The 13,846-nt window shown below is 47.2% G+C and overlaps 1 protein-coding gene across 1 annotated transcript; it reads right to left on the bottom strand.

Moving 5' to 3' along the window:
- Nucleotides 1-3,070: 3,070 nt before the first annotated feature.
- NYX (nyctalopin) lies at nucleotides 3,071-13,822 on the bottom strand. The gene has a single exon (XM_015884878.2). It carries the CDS (start codon nucleotides 6,953-6,955, stop codon nucleotides 5,528-5,530), a length of 1,428 nt encoding a protein of 475 aa, XP_015740364.1. The 5' UTR covers nucleotides 6,956-13,822; the 3' UTR covers nucleotides 3,071-5,527.
- Between the last annotated feature and the right edge of the window lie 24 nt (nucleotides 13,823-13,846).

Consider the following 13,846-nt stretch of genomic DNA (forward strand, 5'->3'; position numbering starts at 1 on the left):
TATATTTTTATAATTATACAACATGGGATGGGATGGTGCCCCTCCGTGCCTCCCTCAGCCTCCCCTTCTGCCTCCGCAGTATCTCTATGCCTGCAAGTATGGAGAAGTTTTGCCTGCACACAGTCCACATCCTTTCAGCTACAGGCTGTGTCAGGATGAACATCCCAGGGGACCCCACACAACCACTGCTTCATGTCGTGGTCTCACACAACCACAGCGCAATGCACTGGGGAAGGAAAGCCCTCCTAATTTTTATTAGACCGGGTATGGCTTAAAAACTTGACCTTATTCTAGCTGAAGCCAGATATTCCCCATTGACATTTTCATAGCACACCATCAGGTCTTAATAGTTGCTGGATGCTCATTTCTTGCTCATCCTCTCAATGAGGGCAGCTGAGTGCTTTAACCAACTCAGAGACTGCTCATGTCCTGGTGCCAGGAAATTGTGGGACAAGGCAGAAAAGCTGCAGAAACATAATCTTCAAATCAACCTGTCTGCAGTAAGTAGAACTAATGGTAGAAGTCCTTTTACAGTGTCTTTAACTATAGTGTGGGGCCTATTAACAGAAACACTTAAGCCTTTTCACCAGGTCCATGGGGGCATGAGTAAGTCACTCAGTAAAATCAGAAACTCAGCTTCAAGCACAGCTCTGTTGCAGCAGCTTAGCAGAGGTACCAGCAAAAGCAGCTTGGAAGAGGAGCAAGCAGTTACAGGAGGCTAAGAGATGGTTTGTGAGGTCCAGGACAGTTTAAGCTGGTCTCAGTCACAGGTCATCTCACCCCTCCCTGTCCTGCTCTTAGAAACTGAATGAGTGTTGAATGAAATTCTCTCAATCCAAAAAATCAAATAAGTGGGGTGTCCACACAAAGTAAAGTGTGGGTTGAGGAAATATAGTAAAATGAATGGAAGTTTTTAGGTCTTTTTTAAATGCTTTGGGATCCTTTGTAGGGAATATAAGATTTATGCTTTATATTAAGGCTTTAAATCAATCTTTAAGAGAGAGAAATTAAGGGGGAAGTATAATAAAAATCAAAGGATGTGGTAAAGGTCAAAGTGAGAAAAAGTGCAGAAGTAATGAACTTTTCACATTCAAGGCTGAGACTAACCACAGATCAGACAGACTAACCACGGGGTCAACAAAATCAGGCTTTGGTTAAGATCTAGTCTGTTGAGAAGTATCTGGTATTTGCCATATTTGTACTCGTTTTATTTTAGAGATTGCAGTTTAGACCTGTTTTGTTCCAAAAGAATGAAACACTGAAGCAGGCCTTGTGTATGCTGAGGTTCTCACCCACTGGTGATTCTTCACAATGTACATCTCAAACTCCATGGGTCTCTGTCAATCAGATTTGGGCAGCAGGCATGAAGAGAAGAGGGATTTATATTACTAGTGTTAGTGCAACAAACTCATATATTGACTCTAATAAAGTGGGCATTTTAAAAGCTGTGTTTAATGTAATTAGAAAGTGTTCTTTTCTTACCCAAGCCAGCCCTGTCCTATGTAGTTCTCACTAAGGCAGCAGTGACCACAGCAGGCTGCTTTCTTGCAAGGCTTCATGTCCTGCAGTGGAGGAATAGCAGTTTAGTAGAGTAAGCCATTTTATTTCAGTTGATTTTGCTCCTCTTGAATTTATGATCACAACAATTATCAAGGGAAAACACCAATTTCAAGGTCTAATTTTTTTAAGAGCTAATAGCAAGATGTCATCAAACCAAGAATTAGCTGAATACTTAATACTCACTTCAAATCTGGCAGTGAGGCTCCAGTGTCAGCTGGAGGTCATTTTCTGTGTGCTGCATCCTGCACTTTGGCCACAACTTCAGGTAAGTGCAGACCAAAAGTGATGCTCAAGCTGAGCACGAAGAGCTATGGGGATGAAGAAAGATGAAGGAGAGGGAAGAAAGGGGAAGTGTCATGTACAGACTCAGGTTTCTGCTGGTGGAAACAAAGGGCTCACTTGCCAGCTACTCCACACAGCTAGCAATGCACAATGCTGATCTCTCAAAGGCTCTGAGGCTCAAGCATGATTTCAGAGCTGGAAGGAGCAAGGCTTCCATTACTGCAGGGAAGCTGGAAACCATTGTTTGTGGCTTGCATTTTCTCAGTAGCTGTAGTTGAATTGCAGACCCACAGGGAGATGCTTCCTGGGGCAAGCACTCCGGGATATACAATACGTCTAAATTGTTCATGCCTAGAGTCACTGGCCCAGAACTGTACAGCTCCAGACCTGGTGTCCCCCACAGTGTTCTCCTGGAGAAGCATGCAGCCCATGACCTCAACTAGTACACTCTGTGCTGGGTAAAGAACTGGCTGCATGGCCAGGCGCAGAGAGTGGTGCTGAATGCAGTTAAATCCAGCTGGCAAACGGTTATTATGTGTGGTGTTCTCCAAGGGTTGATACTGGGGCCTGTCCCGTTCATTATCTTTACTGATGACCTGCAAGAGGTGCACCCGCAGTAAGTTTGCAGATGGCACCTAATTGGGAGAAAATCTGCCTGGGGGAAGGAAGGCCTTGCAGAGGGACCTGGACAGGCTGGATAGCTGGGCTGAGGCCAATGGGATGAAGTTCAACAAGACCAAGTGCTGCATCCTGCACTTTGGCCACAACAACCCCATGCAGTGTTATAGGCTTGGGGCAGAGTGACTGCAAGGCTGTGTGGAGGAAACAAATTTGGTGATGTTGGCTGGCTCTCAGTTGAACATGAGCCAAGAAAGCCAACAGCATCCTGGCTTGTATCAGAAATAGTATGGCCAGCAGGAGCAGGGAGATGATCACCCCTGTTTTCAGCTCTGTTGAGGACACACTTTGAGTGCTGCATTCAATTTTGGGCCCCTCAGTACAGAAAGACATGGAGGCCCTGGAGCATGTCCAGAGAAGGGTAATGAAGCTGGTGAGGGGTCTGGAGCACAAGTCTTATGAGGAGCAGCTGAAGGAACTGGGATTGTTCAGTCTGGAGAAGAGGAGGCTCAGGGGAGACCTTATCATTCTCTACAGCCACCTGAAAGGAGGCTGTGGCAAGGTGAGGGTCAGCCTCTTCTTCCAAGTAACAGAAATAGGATGAGAAGGAATGGCATCGTTTCACCAGGGGAGGTTCAGGTTGGATGTTAGGAATAAATTCTTCTCTGAAAGAGTAGTAAGACATTGGAACAGAGGTGGTTGTGTCACAGTCCCTATAAGTGTTCAAGAGCTGTGTAAATATTGTACTGAGGGACATGGCAAGTGGAGAATATTGACGATTGATGGACGGTTGGACTGGATCTTGGGGGTCTTTTCCAACCTTGGTGATTCTATGATTCTATAATCCTCTGGTTCCATATTTCTATGGTCATGCTGCAGTATATCACAGACACTCTCCTTGTCCTTTACTTCACAGAGGAATCTCTGCCATTTTCAGGCATTTCACATTCAGCTCTAATCTATCTGCCATTCTTGCAGATAAAGAAGCATATCTGAAGCAATAATTAACTTGAAAGCCATACTCTTTCAATTACACAGGAAGACAATCCTCAGCTCTAATGTATTTCAGCACAGAAAATGAAAGCATGGGTCATAAAACAACTCACCCATCGAACATCCATCCTACAGGAAGTGAAACATGACCTTTTGTTCCCACTGTGCCACTGACTGTGTCAAACCTATTGACAAACCTTTCCTGACAGGATGAAGCACTGCTCCTGTAGAAGCATCCTTAACATAATGTGCATCTACAGCATTTGGCTGGACTGGGTTTGAAAAACAGCCTTTCATAATACAGAGATGAATTTAGCTTTTAAGAAGATTAATGGATTCATAAATAGCCTGGAAATCCAAACTCATTGCATTTAGTTCGTGGAACAGGTCAAGCAGGCATTTATCAAACCATCTGCCATCTTTCTTCACTGAGGGAAAAAGCTGTGGTCTAATTACAGATAGCTGAGGGGCCATTCTGACAGGGATTGCCTGGTGTTGACCACTCTTAGAAATTCCTGGTGCCAATTACAAAGCAGCAGATCATTTTCTCTGCACACAAAACCAGGCAACCCTGAGGAGCAAGTCCTGAAGCCTTTTTGGTGACAAAATGCATGGGCATATTAGGACAGGGAGAAAAAAAGGAGCTTCCATTTAAGGAAGCAGCTGCTGTGGCACGTTAGGAGTGCATAGTTATTTTGTGTGAGTTCGTGTCAGCTTTCACCACAGAAGTTTGCTACAAAGTCTGTGGGACACTTTGCGGGTTGTTCCCTTGGCATGCTCAAGTGCTGGCACTGTTTGAGACCAAGGGACCAGCTCCTGGTCACAGCTGCTCCAGGCTGGCCAGACCTGGCCCAACGTATCTTTTCTGGTGCTCCTTATGTATTCAGTGATCCTTACATGTCCCTTCCAACTTGGGATATTCTATGATGCTATGATTCAAAGCATTGAACTCTTTTGCAAGAAGTTTCTTGCATGAAACTTCTATGTCACCCAATACTGTTCAAAGGCCCAAGTCTATTGTCCTGTCCTTTGCTTCTGTTTTTGAGTGGCCACTGGACGGTGATATGGGGAAGGGGAAGGATGGGGAGCTAATGGATGTGCCACCTCACACCAGGCTCTCATCTACAAATCTTGTGTTCCATGGTATCCACAGGATCCCTGTCCAACCATACAGTAGCACTGACCCTTAATTTCTGCAGGTGAACAAAACCAGTTGTGTGTCAGAAATGGCTATGTCCAGAGCTACCAGACCATGGATATCTTCAACATCTCAAGGCTATGTTGGATGGGGCCCTGGGCAGCCTGAGCTGGTGGGGGGCAGCCCTGCCTATGGCAGGGGTTGGGCTGGTTGGGCTTTGAGGTCCCTTCCAGCTCAAACCATTCTGTGATTTGATGGTCTCTGGAGTTCATGTTTACACTGAACTGTTTGTGAAAAAGCAAGGGTGGAGAAAACAAAGGTTTAGGGAAATGTTAGAAAGGGTAGTTTAAATGCATTTCCATTTTTATTCTAATTTTGTGACATTTTAGTAGTAATAAGGGATTATATATGTCCTAACATTTTATATGAACATGTATACCACAATATGATGTCATGTATGGTAAGTATTGTGTGATAAATATTAATGACTGATAGAAATATAAAACAGTACAATACAGCCTGTCTACATTTGTCATTGCCATATTCCGCTCCTGCTATCAGGACATGAAATAACCAATAAATAAAAACAGTATATTCCTTGAAACAATATATTCATTGAAAAATGAATTGAACACTTGAAACAAACACTGAGGAGTGAACTGTTGTGTTGAAAGCTTTTCCTCGGGGAAGACTGTTTTGACAAAAATGGGTATCTCTGGTTTTCCAACCAGATGTGTCAGGACAGCAGGTAGAAGAACAAAATCCCTATCTGACATCAAACCCAAAACACCATGTTCACCCCAGACCCTCCATAGGTACCACCCTCCTGTTTAAAAGGGCTGGCAATGTTTTATAGCAACCCTGGGCAGTGCCCATGCAAAGAAGGGACAAAGACTAAAAGCTCCATCAGGACGCATGATTCAAGCAGCTTTTGCACTACTTGCTCTGGAAAATAACCACTGTAAGAAGTGCTGGGAGGTGGAAAGAGAGGGAGATGGTTTTGCTCCTCTCTTCCCGTGTGCCAGAAGTAACCCCATCGGTGAGTCCATCCAGTTGCGTAGCATTACTGAAGACTTCAGTAGTGTTCACCACCTCTTCAGGAAGACCCATCTGAAGCAAGAGTTTAGAAATAAGGCTGTTGAACCTGCTCTCTGTGGTAGAGAAAGGCTCGCCACTTGGGGTCGGGCTGTCAGATGTGACATTTAGCTCCACAGGGTCAAGACAGTAACCTTCTGGTGATCTATCATAGAGCACGTCCATTAGGTCAATCCCAGCTACAGAGGATGGGGAGGCACAGGGAATGTCCCTGACGAGTCTGTAGTTCTCCATCCACTCCTTCAGCCATTCAATGCGGCAGTCGCACTCCCAGGGGTTGCGGAAGAGGTACAGCCGTCCCAGGAAGTACACAGGCTGGAAGACAGAGAAGGGCAGGGTCGTCAGGTTGTTGCTGTTCAAGTGCAAGGAGACCAGGCTGGTGAGGTTCTCAAAAGCCCCCTCCTCAATGTAGTTGATCCTGTTGCGGTCCAGATAGAGGACCTCCAACTCCACCAGGTCCCTGAACCAAGTGTTGGAAACGTTCCTGAGGAAATTCCCCCCTAGGTTGAGCATTTTCAGGCACCTCAGGCCATCAAAGGAATTTTCCGGAAGCTCGCTGATCAAATTGTCATTCAGGTACAGGTACTCCATCTTTCGGCAGCCCTGAAAAGCTCGCTCATGAACAACATTTATCCTGTTGTCTTGCAGATTCAGGTATTTCAGCTTGGTCAGGCCCTGTAGGGAGTTGTAGGCTACCGCTTCAATCCTGTTTCTTTCCAGGTAGACATGGGTCAGATTCTCCATGCCCCTGATGGCACCAGGGATCCTTCGGAAGTTGTTCTGGAAGCAGAAAAGCTCCTGCAGAGAGGGCAGCTCAATGAAGATCCTGTCTGGGATGTTGAAAAGGTTGCAGTCCGCCAGGTCCAACTTGACCAGCCGCCGGAGAGCAGTGAATGTCCGTGTGTGCAGGTAGCGGATGTATTCGTTGTGGGCCATCTTCAGCTCTGTCAGGCTGGGCAGCCCTTTGAAAGCCCCCGGAGTGATGAAGGAAATATTGTTGTGGTTGAGGGACAGGGATTTAAGGGAAGGCAAAGTACCGAAGGCCCTCTCAGAGAGGAATTTGATGCTGTTTTTGTCCAGGTTAATAGAGGAAGCTTCACAAGGGAATTCACTGGGGATCTGCCCCAGGCCAGCACGGTCGCAGAGGACAGAGCAGCTCCGCTCCTGGGTGCACACACAGTTGGCAGGGCAGGACCGCACGCAGGCCCACACCGCGTGGACATGGGGCACCCAAAGGATCACTGACAGCAAGGATTGTGCCGACCCCATAAAGGTGTGAGAAGAGAAAAAAAGGAGACATTAGCAAACATATTAGTTATGACACAAGAAGAAATATTATGCTGCCTCTGCCTCCCTTCTAGGAAGGCTAATTGTCACACGGTATTTGTATGCCTGTGCTAAGAAGCCCTTATGAATAACTCCTAGGAATCTGATGGTGTTTATAGACCCTCTGGGAAAGCGTGAGTTTCCTACTGCATCCTTTCTGTGGAATTTCTTTCCCTAAGAGGGGATATCATCCAGCCTGATTGGAGCAGGTTGCCCACAAAGGCTGTGAAGTCTTCATAGAGAACTTCAGAAGCCACATGGACATGGTCCTGGCCACCCTGATCTGAATGTCACTGCTGGAATGAGGGTTGGGCCACATGGACTCAGCATTCCCATGATTTGCAAGCTGGTGGGGATAGAGCTTGGCTGCAGGGCCTGCAGAGGTGCTTTGAAGGACAGTAACTGTGGGACCCTCACTGCAGGAATGACATTGCAGCTCTGGCAATGAAGCTGTGAATGGTCTGGAGAATAAACCTTATGGGGAGTAGCTGAGGGAACTGGGATTGTTCCATCTTCCATTGGAGAAGAGGAAGCTCGAGAGAGAGACCTTATCGCTCTCTACAGCCACCTGAAAGGAGGTTGTGGTGAGATGAAGGTCGACCTCTTCTCCCATGTAACTAGAGATGGAACGAGAGGGAATGGCCTCAAGTTGCACCAGGGGAGTGGTTTTGCCAATTCTTAAGACAGTCACCATAGTGTCATGGGTTTGGTGGGAGGAGACACTTCCAGTCATTTTATCAGTTTGCCACCTGAGTGATGTGTGGTTTCTTGTCAAGTTAGTCCCAAGCAGGTGAATGTCCAAGAAGGTAAAAGCTGTTGGGGATAAATCAGAGAAGAATGAAGGGAACGAGTTCCAGCATAGGCTGGAACTTCTTGTGGAAAGAAACTCCTAGCAGCAAGATGACTAAACAACAAACTCATTAGAGCCAGAACTGAATACTACAGATCTGACTTTGTAACCTCTCTCAAAGACACATCTTACCTGCTTCTCACCCAAATGGTGTTTTTCCTGCTGCTGTTCATTGCCCCTCACAGAAGTGAAATCCTTTCATATTTTTTTTTCCACAGGAAATAATATCATCCTTTCCATTAACCGTCCTTATTAACAGCATTGTAGGGACCACATGAGCACTGAAATGTGCCTGGCTAGTCCCAGGGGCCAAAGGGCAAGGAAGGGGCTTCTCCCCATTCTCTGTCTCACTGTCTGAGGGAGGCTCCCAGCAGCTGGACCACCTCTCCCTGCTACCATGCAGTACAGTGATGGCCCACTACAGCTGTATTGTTTGTTCCTTATTAAGCTGTGTTCCTGATTAAGAGACATTCGTGAGGTGCTGTGCAAGGAAGGATCACTTTCAGCAAGCATCCATTTGTCTTCACAGTACCCAAGGTTTCACTGCACAGATCAAACGGCAGTGTGAGCAACAATTGCTCTGCCCTTCATCCTTTTGAAAAGCAACACACATGGTATTGTTTGCAGTGCCTGAAGTTTCTTCGACTAGGAGCAGGTGCCCATTGGCACCAACCCAGCAGCCTCTCCACCCGGGTCAGCCCAAACTGTCCATTGGTCACTGGCCTAGAAGGCAGATTGAGGTAAATGGAGGGTGCACCCCAGAAGGACTTCGTCTCTGGCTTCTGTTGGAATGAGTTCCCACCAAGCCTGGCCATGCTATGCTGACTGGAGAATTAGCAAAACAGGCATTCAAAAAGAAACAGGGAAGAGCTTGGAAAGGTAGGAAAGATTCTATGCAATCTGACATTTCTTCATATTCTCTTCCCCCTTTTTCCTAAACCCTTCTACTGACTTTAGCAGGGCATTGGGTAGGCAATGGATGAGGATCCAAGGGACAAACGCGGGGACAAGGCACTGGCCTCAGTTGGCTCTGTCTTTGCACAGGAGCTGTTTCTTTTGCTCCCCTCATCACTGTGTGCAAACAGGGGCATGTTATTTTTTTGATGCTGTTACATAAACTGAGGTTCAGCCAGATTAAGGATTTGCCTGTTTCCAAATGTTTGGCTGCAGGTGGCTGTCTGGAAACAGCTGATGGAAGTACTGTTGCTGGAACAAGTGCCTTGCATGGGTTCAGGATGACATCCACGGGGACATATGTGCATAGGTTGCCCCATATGTGAGACTGTCCCAAGCAAGCTCAGCATTCAGCTACATCTACTCCAACCTTGGTCCCATCCATGGCCTTTGGAGCAAACCTCCCCCAGCAGCTGTGTGCACTGTGTGCTGTGTAGAAATGAGCAAAATCCCCTCCTTTCCCTCCCTGCCTGCTCTCTGATCTCTTGATTAAAGGAGATGTCTGCACCCAAGCCATCTTCCTGCATGTTCTCCTTAGGCACAAAGTTTTTTAGAGCCAAATTTATGTCTTCTGCTAGTGGCATTTCACAGCACACATCTAAGAAAGATCTACAAATGTAACTCTGTGCTGCGCAGTACACTGAAAGCAAATGCTTGAGGAGCAGCCAATTGGAAAACATCCCCCAGGCAACAGGAGTTCAGAGGAGCCCCTCAGCACCTTTGTTGCATTCTCCTTCTTTCTCATGCAAAGGAAGTGTTCCCAAATCCCCCCTCCTGCGATCACAGGAACGCAGTCTCACCCCCAGCAGTCAGATCTCCTCTCACCAACACAGCATGAAACATCCCACCTTGCCATCCTTAGTCCTTCCTTCCCTCCCCCCCACAATGGATGCTGTTGGCTTTTAGCACTGTCAGAGCGAAGGATGGTTACCTTAATTCAGCATAAATGTAACAAATATTAGCAAGATTAAGGAATAGAAAAATTCCATGCAGGGATGATCCCTTTTGCTTTACTATAATTTGTAAGAATGAGAGATGGGAAAAGTGTTTGCCAGAGATTTTAGAAGGGTGAAGATGCAATGCTTGCAATAATTCCATATCTAACCTACAGAACAATCCGTTCAACTCACTACTGGGTAATGCAGAATAAGAGTGCTACTCACCATTTAAAATGACGACAAACATTACCTTGATTATTCACTAGTGGCATTTCAGGTCTGCCAAGCAAACTTGGGGGATCTAAAAGCACACAGGAAGAGCAGAGACAGGTTTCACCCTCTTGTTTGCCTGCATCATTTTCCCATTGCCAGGTCTATATTTACAAAGAAGACTGAGGAACAGGATCCTCTTGTGCGTGGTTTCTGATGGTCCCCAGAACTCCACACGTCCCTGCCGGGTGCCTTCCTTCCACCATCCGCCTTCTCAGCCAACCCTGCAGGTTTTCGTTCCCTCCAGCGGTGCTGACGGTGCTGTGCTCCTGGCTGAGGTGGGGAGAGATGACCAATGGTCAGGGACTGGTCACCTTCCCAGGCAACAGGCGCTGGCATCACACTGAGCAGCCAAAGCTACAATTCCCAACAGAAAGCAACTAGAGACATGGCTTACCTGGCTGGGCAGTGGCTGTGCTCTCCCTCCTGCTCACAGGGATGCCATTAGCTGCATTCTGCCTCTGGGAAGCTGGCATTTTTTATTTATTTTTTTTTTCTCACAAGCTATCATTTAATGGCAGGAAAATCCTCGATATCAGAGGGAGATTAGCGGAGATGGAAGAACATGTCCGTCCCCTAAAGCTCCAAAAGCAAAATAGGGATTGCTGGCAATCCAAACTGGCCCTTTCTCCCCCTGCCAATCCACCATGCAAAAAAAATTAAGCCCAGAACTGAACTGCTGCCATTCAAACAGCATTACCGAAAGCCATTACTCCACTGCCCATTAGATAATGGAGGAGGTGGGGGCATAGGGCGCAGCCTAAACGTGATTATATTTGGGGACAAGCACAGGCTTATGGCTGCAGTTAATTGAGCTTTCCAAATAGGATGCCAATAAGCTTTGATCCTAAAGGACGAGGAGACAAAAGCAGCTCTGGGGAAAAGGGACTGCAAACACAGGGAGCTTGTGTGGTGGGTAAGGCCCTCAAAATAATGAGCACTGCACTGTCTGAAAGACAGTTTTGCTTGTGATGCTACAGCTGCTGCATGGAAATCACAAGGCCGGGTCCAGTATGTGGAGACTCTGCATTCGGGATGTGAATTGCTTCTTAAAGCCTTTTCTGACATAATGATGATGGTCTCAGTGGAGAGAGGGAGCTGATTGAGCTAGTTATCTCAGCCCTCCATGCCTCAGGTAATTGCACTCACCGTGTCTGAGGGAAAATGGCTCTATGCTTTATTTCTAAGTGAAAAGCTTCTCTTTTTTTCCCCCCTTAGGAAATGGAATTCCTGACGAATTTATGCTCAGTGCAGCAGGAAGCTTCACTCCAGCAGCCACGTTTGGGGGCAATGGAGGCAGAATGTGCCTGTTGCAATGTCAGCAGCCTCAACCCTGACAGCGGTGCTGCAGAAGCTGCCTCCAGCAGGGCTCAGCTCTGCGCTATCCACCCGCACAAGCCCTCCTGTGGTCCCCTCTCAACCACAGCACTGAGAAGATGCCTCTGCACAAGGCACAGTGGGGAGGCTGTCGGGGAGGGGGGGGCACTGAGATCACCTTTTCTGGGAAATACCCATCTGTGGGCAGCCAGTTGGCTGGGGAGCTGCATTCTGCAGACACCTCGGGGAGGAACACTGAGCTCTTCTGCCAGCCCCCGCAACTCCAGCTTCACGTTCTGATCGCCCCTGGGGCCGAAATGAGATGGCAATGTGAGAAAGTGGTTCAGTGGGGAGAAGTTTCAGTCCTCTTATGTAGAAAAGCTGCAGTTCTGAGTGGCAGATAAAAGAAACTCGTGTTTGGTTTTATTTTAAAAAGAGCAGTATCTCCAGCAGCCTCTGTCAATGTCCACACTTCACTGCTGCTGCCAGAACAGCAGATTTTCCTATCTTTCTGCTGCACAAGGAGGGCCAAGAAGCAAAGCCTGTGAAACAGCAGGAGGAGAGGGTCAGGGTGGGCACCAGCTCTCAGACCTTGGACTAAGAGCCTGGTCCTGCACCATGGCCAAACCTTGCAGCAGGAGCAGAGACCTGAAAGTGCGGAGCCAGCAGCAGAAGTGTCATCTGAAAGGGAACAACATATTCTAGGTTGAACTCTGGGGACAAATGGCTGCTGGTGAAACCTGAACTGGGGCTGAGTTACCTCGTCATCTTCCCCCTGCTCTCACTTCTGCCTTCGAGCAGCTGCTGTTCGCATGTGGGTCACAGACCCACAGACGTGGGGTCACTTCTGTCCAGTGTAACAAGCCCAGAGCTGCCTTGTCCTGCTCACCTCCTCGCACTGTGCTTTCCATGGGCTGCTGGTAATGGCTACTTTCAGTTCCTTGTTATCTGATGAAAATGCGGCACAGTTCCCTCACAGCTGATGAGTCAGTAAATAGAGTTGCTTCCACAGCCATGCAAATGTCTTTTGAAATAGCCTCTCTACAGCAAACCCACGGCACTTCATAGGTTGTTCAAGCCATGCCAGGCCTCACCAGACAGGTTATTTGCCTCTTGGTCATTCACATCTCCCATGTGGGGGACAGGAACGGTGCCACCTTCTCCCCCTTGCACAGAATAGATACTTCAATAACATAATGATCAGAAGGTTTAGAGCAGCTTTTTTTCTTACAGATGATCTGGAAGATTCGTTAAATGAACTTATTGTACTTTCTCAAGCGCATAATCAAAATGGAAATGCATTCATTCACTGAATAATCAAGCCCACATCAACGACTTGGCTGAAAACACAGCAGGAGAGCCTGTTAAAGGCTGTTGTGGCCAAGCCCTCCCTCCAGCTAACAGGTTTCAACACAAGCAGCCATGCACATGCCTTCCACCCCTCCTAGAAAAGAGACCAGGCAGGAGGAAGCCTGTACAGAGGAAACATGGGCACTGTGCAAGGGACAAACAAACTCAGGCAACCTAAGTTAGCCCAAATGTAAGAAGAAGCACAAAGGCTTTTTCTTAGACACCAAGCCAATGGTGACAAAGGAAGCAATGCCCACACAATGAGTGCTGCGCTCTTGGCTGAGATGAGTGCCAGGTCTCCAGCCTAGCAACTGGCAAAAAGACAGCTCAACTCCCACGAACTCAACAGCAGCAAAGCTGCAGTTTGTCAGTCACTTCACCCCTTCTAGGTTGTACTGAGCTACCCAACGAGGCTGTGCACGTTGCATCGAGTTTGATCCTGATAAGAGAGGGGAGAAGCTGTGATAGCAAGAGCTGCACTTTAGCAACAAGTGTGTTCAACAAGTTGCTTGAGCTACCGTGCCTGGCTTGAGTTATAAATAAGAACATATGCTGTGTATGGTGGGAAGCAGAAAACCAATGAGGTAAACACCACACATGCAATTCAGCAGTGCTCAAGCTGAGCTGTAGGAAAGGTGAAGGAGGGCTAAACATGCGGCATTAAAAATAAATCACACTGGGGTTCTGCAAGACACATCAGCTCTCAAAAACAAACAAAAAAACAAATAAATATTGGTTCTACCAAGAATTTCTTGCTATTGCTCTTAGTTCCTTTTGATTTCAGCAGAGCTTTCACACTTCTCCTCCAAGAAGCTGTGTTGGGGATGCACGTTCAGCATGTTCAGGTGTGGGATGGGGAAGTGGCACTGTTTCTAACTACTCAGGGCTGTGCCTACATTCACCCTGATGCCCCACAGTGCCCAAAAAGAAGAATGGCAGATTGAAAGACCACCAAAGGCCACCAAATGCCATTGTCTTCTTTTCTCAGCTTCTATGGCACAGATGGGTGGAGGAAACAGTAGGGACAGACATGTTTTGCAGTATCTGTTGTGACAGGACAAGAGGAAGTGGTTTCAAACTAAAAGAGGGGAGATTTAGATCGGAAATAAGGAAGAACATTTTTTCCAGATGAGGCACTGGCACAGGTTGCCCAGA

Source organism: Coturnix japonica, chromosome 1 (assembly GCF_001577835.2).
Source record: "Coturnix japonica isolate 7356 chromosome 1, Coturnix japonica 2.1, whole genome shotgun sequence".
NCBI classification, from domain to species: Eukaryota; Metazoa; Chordata; class Aves; order Galliformes; family Phasianidae; genus Coturnix; species Coturnix japonica.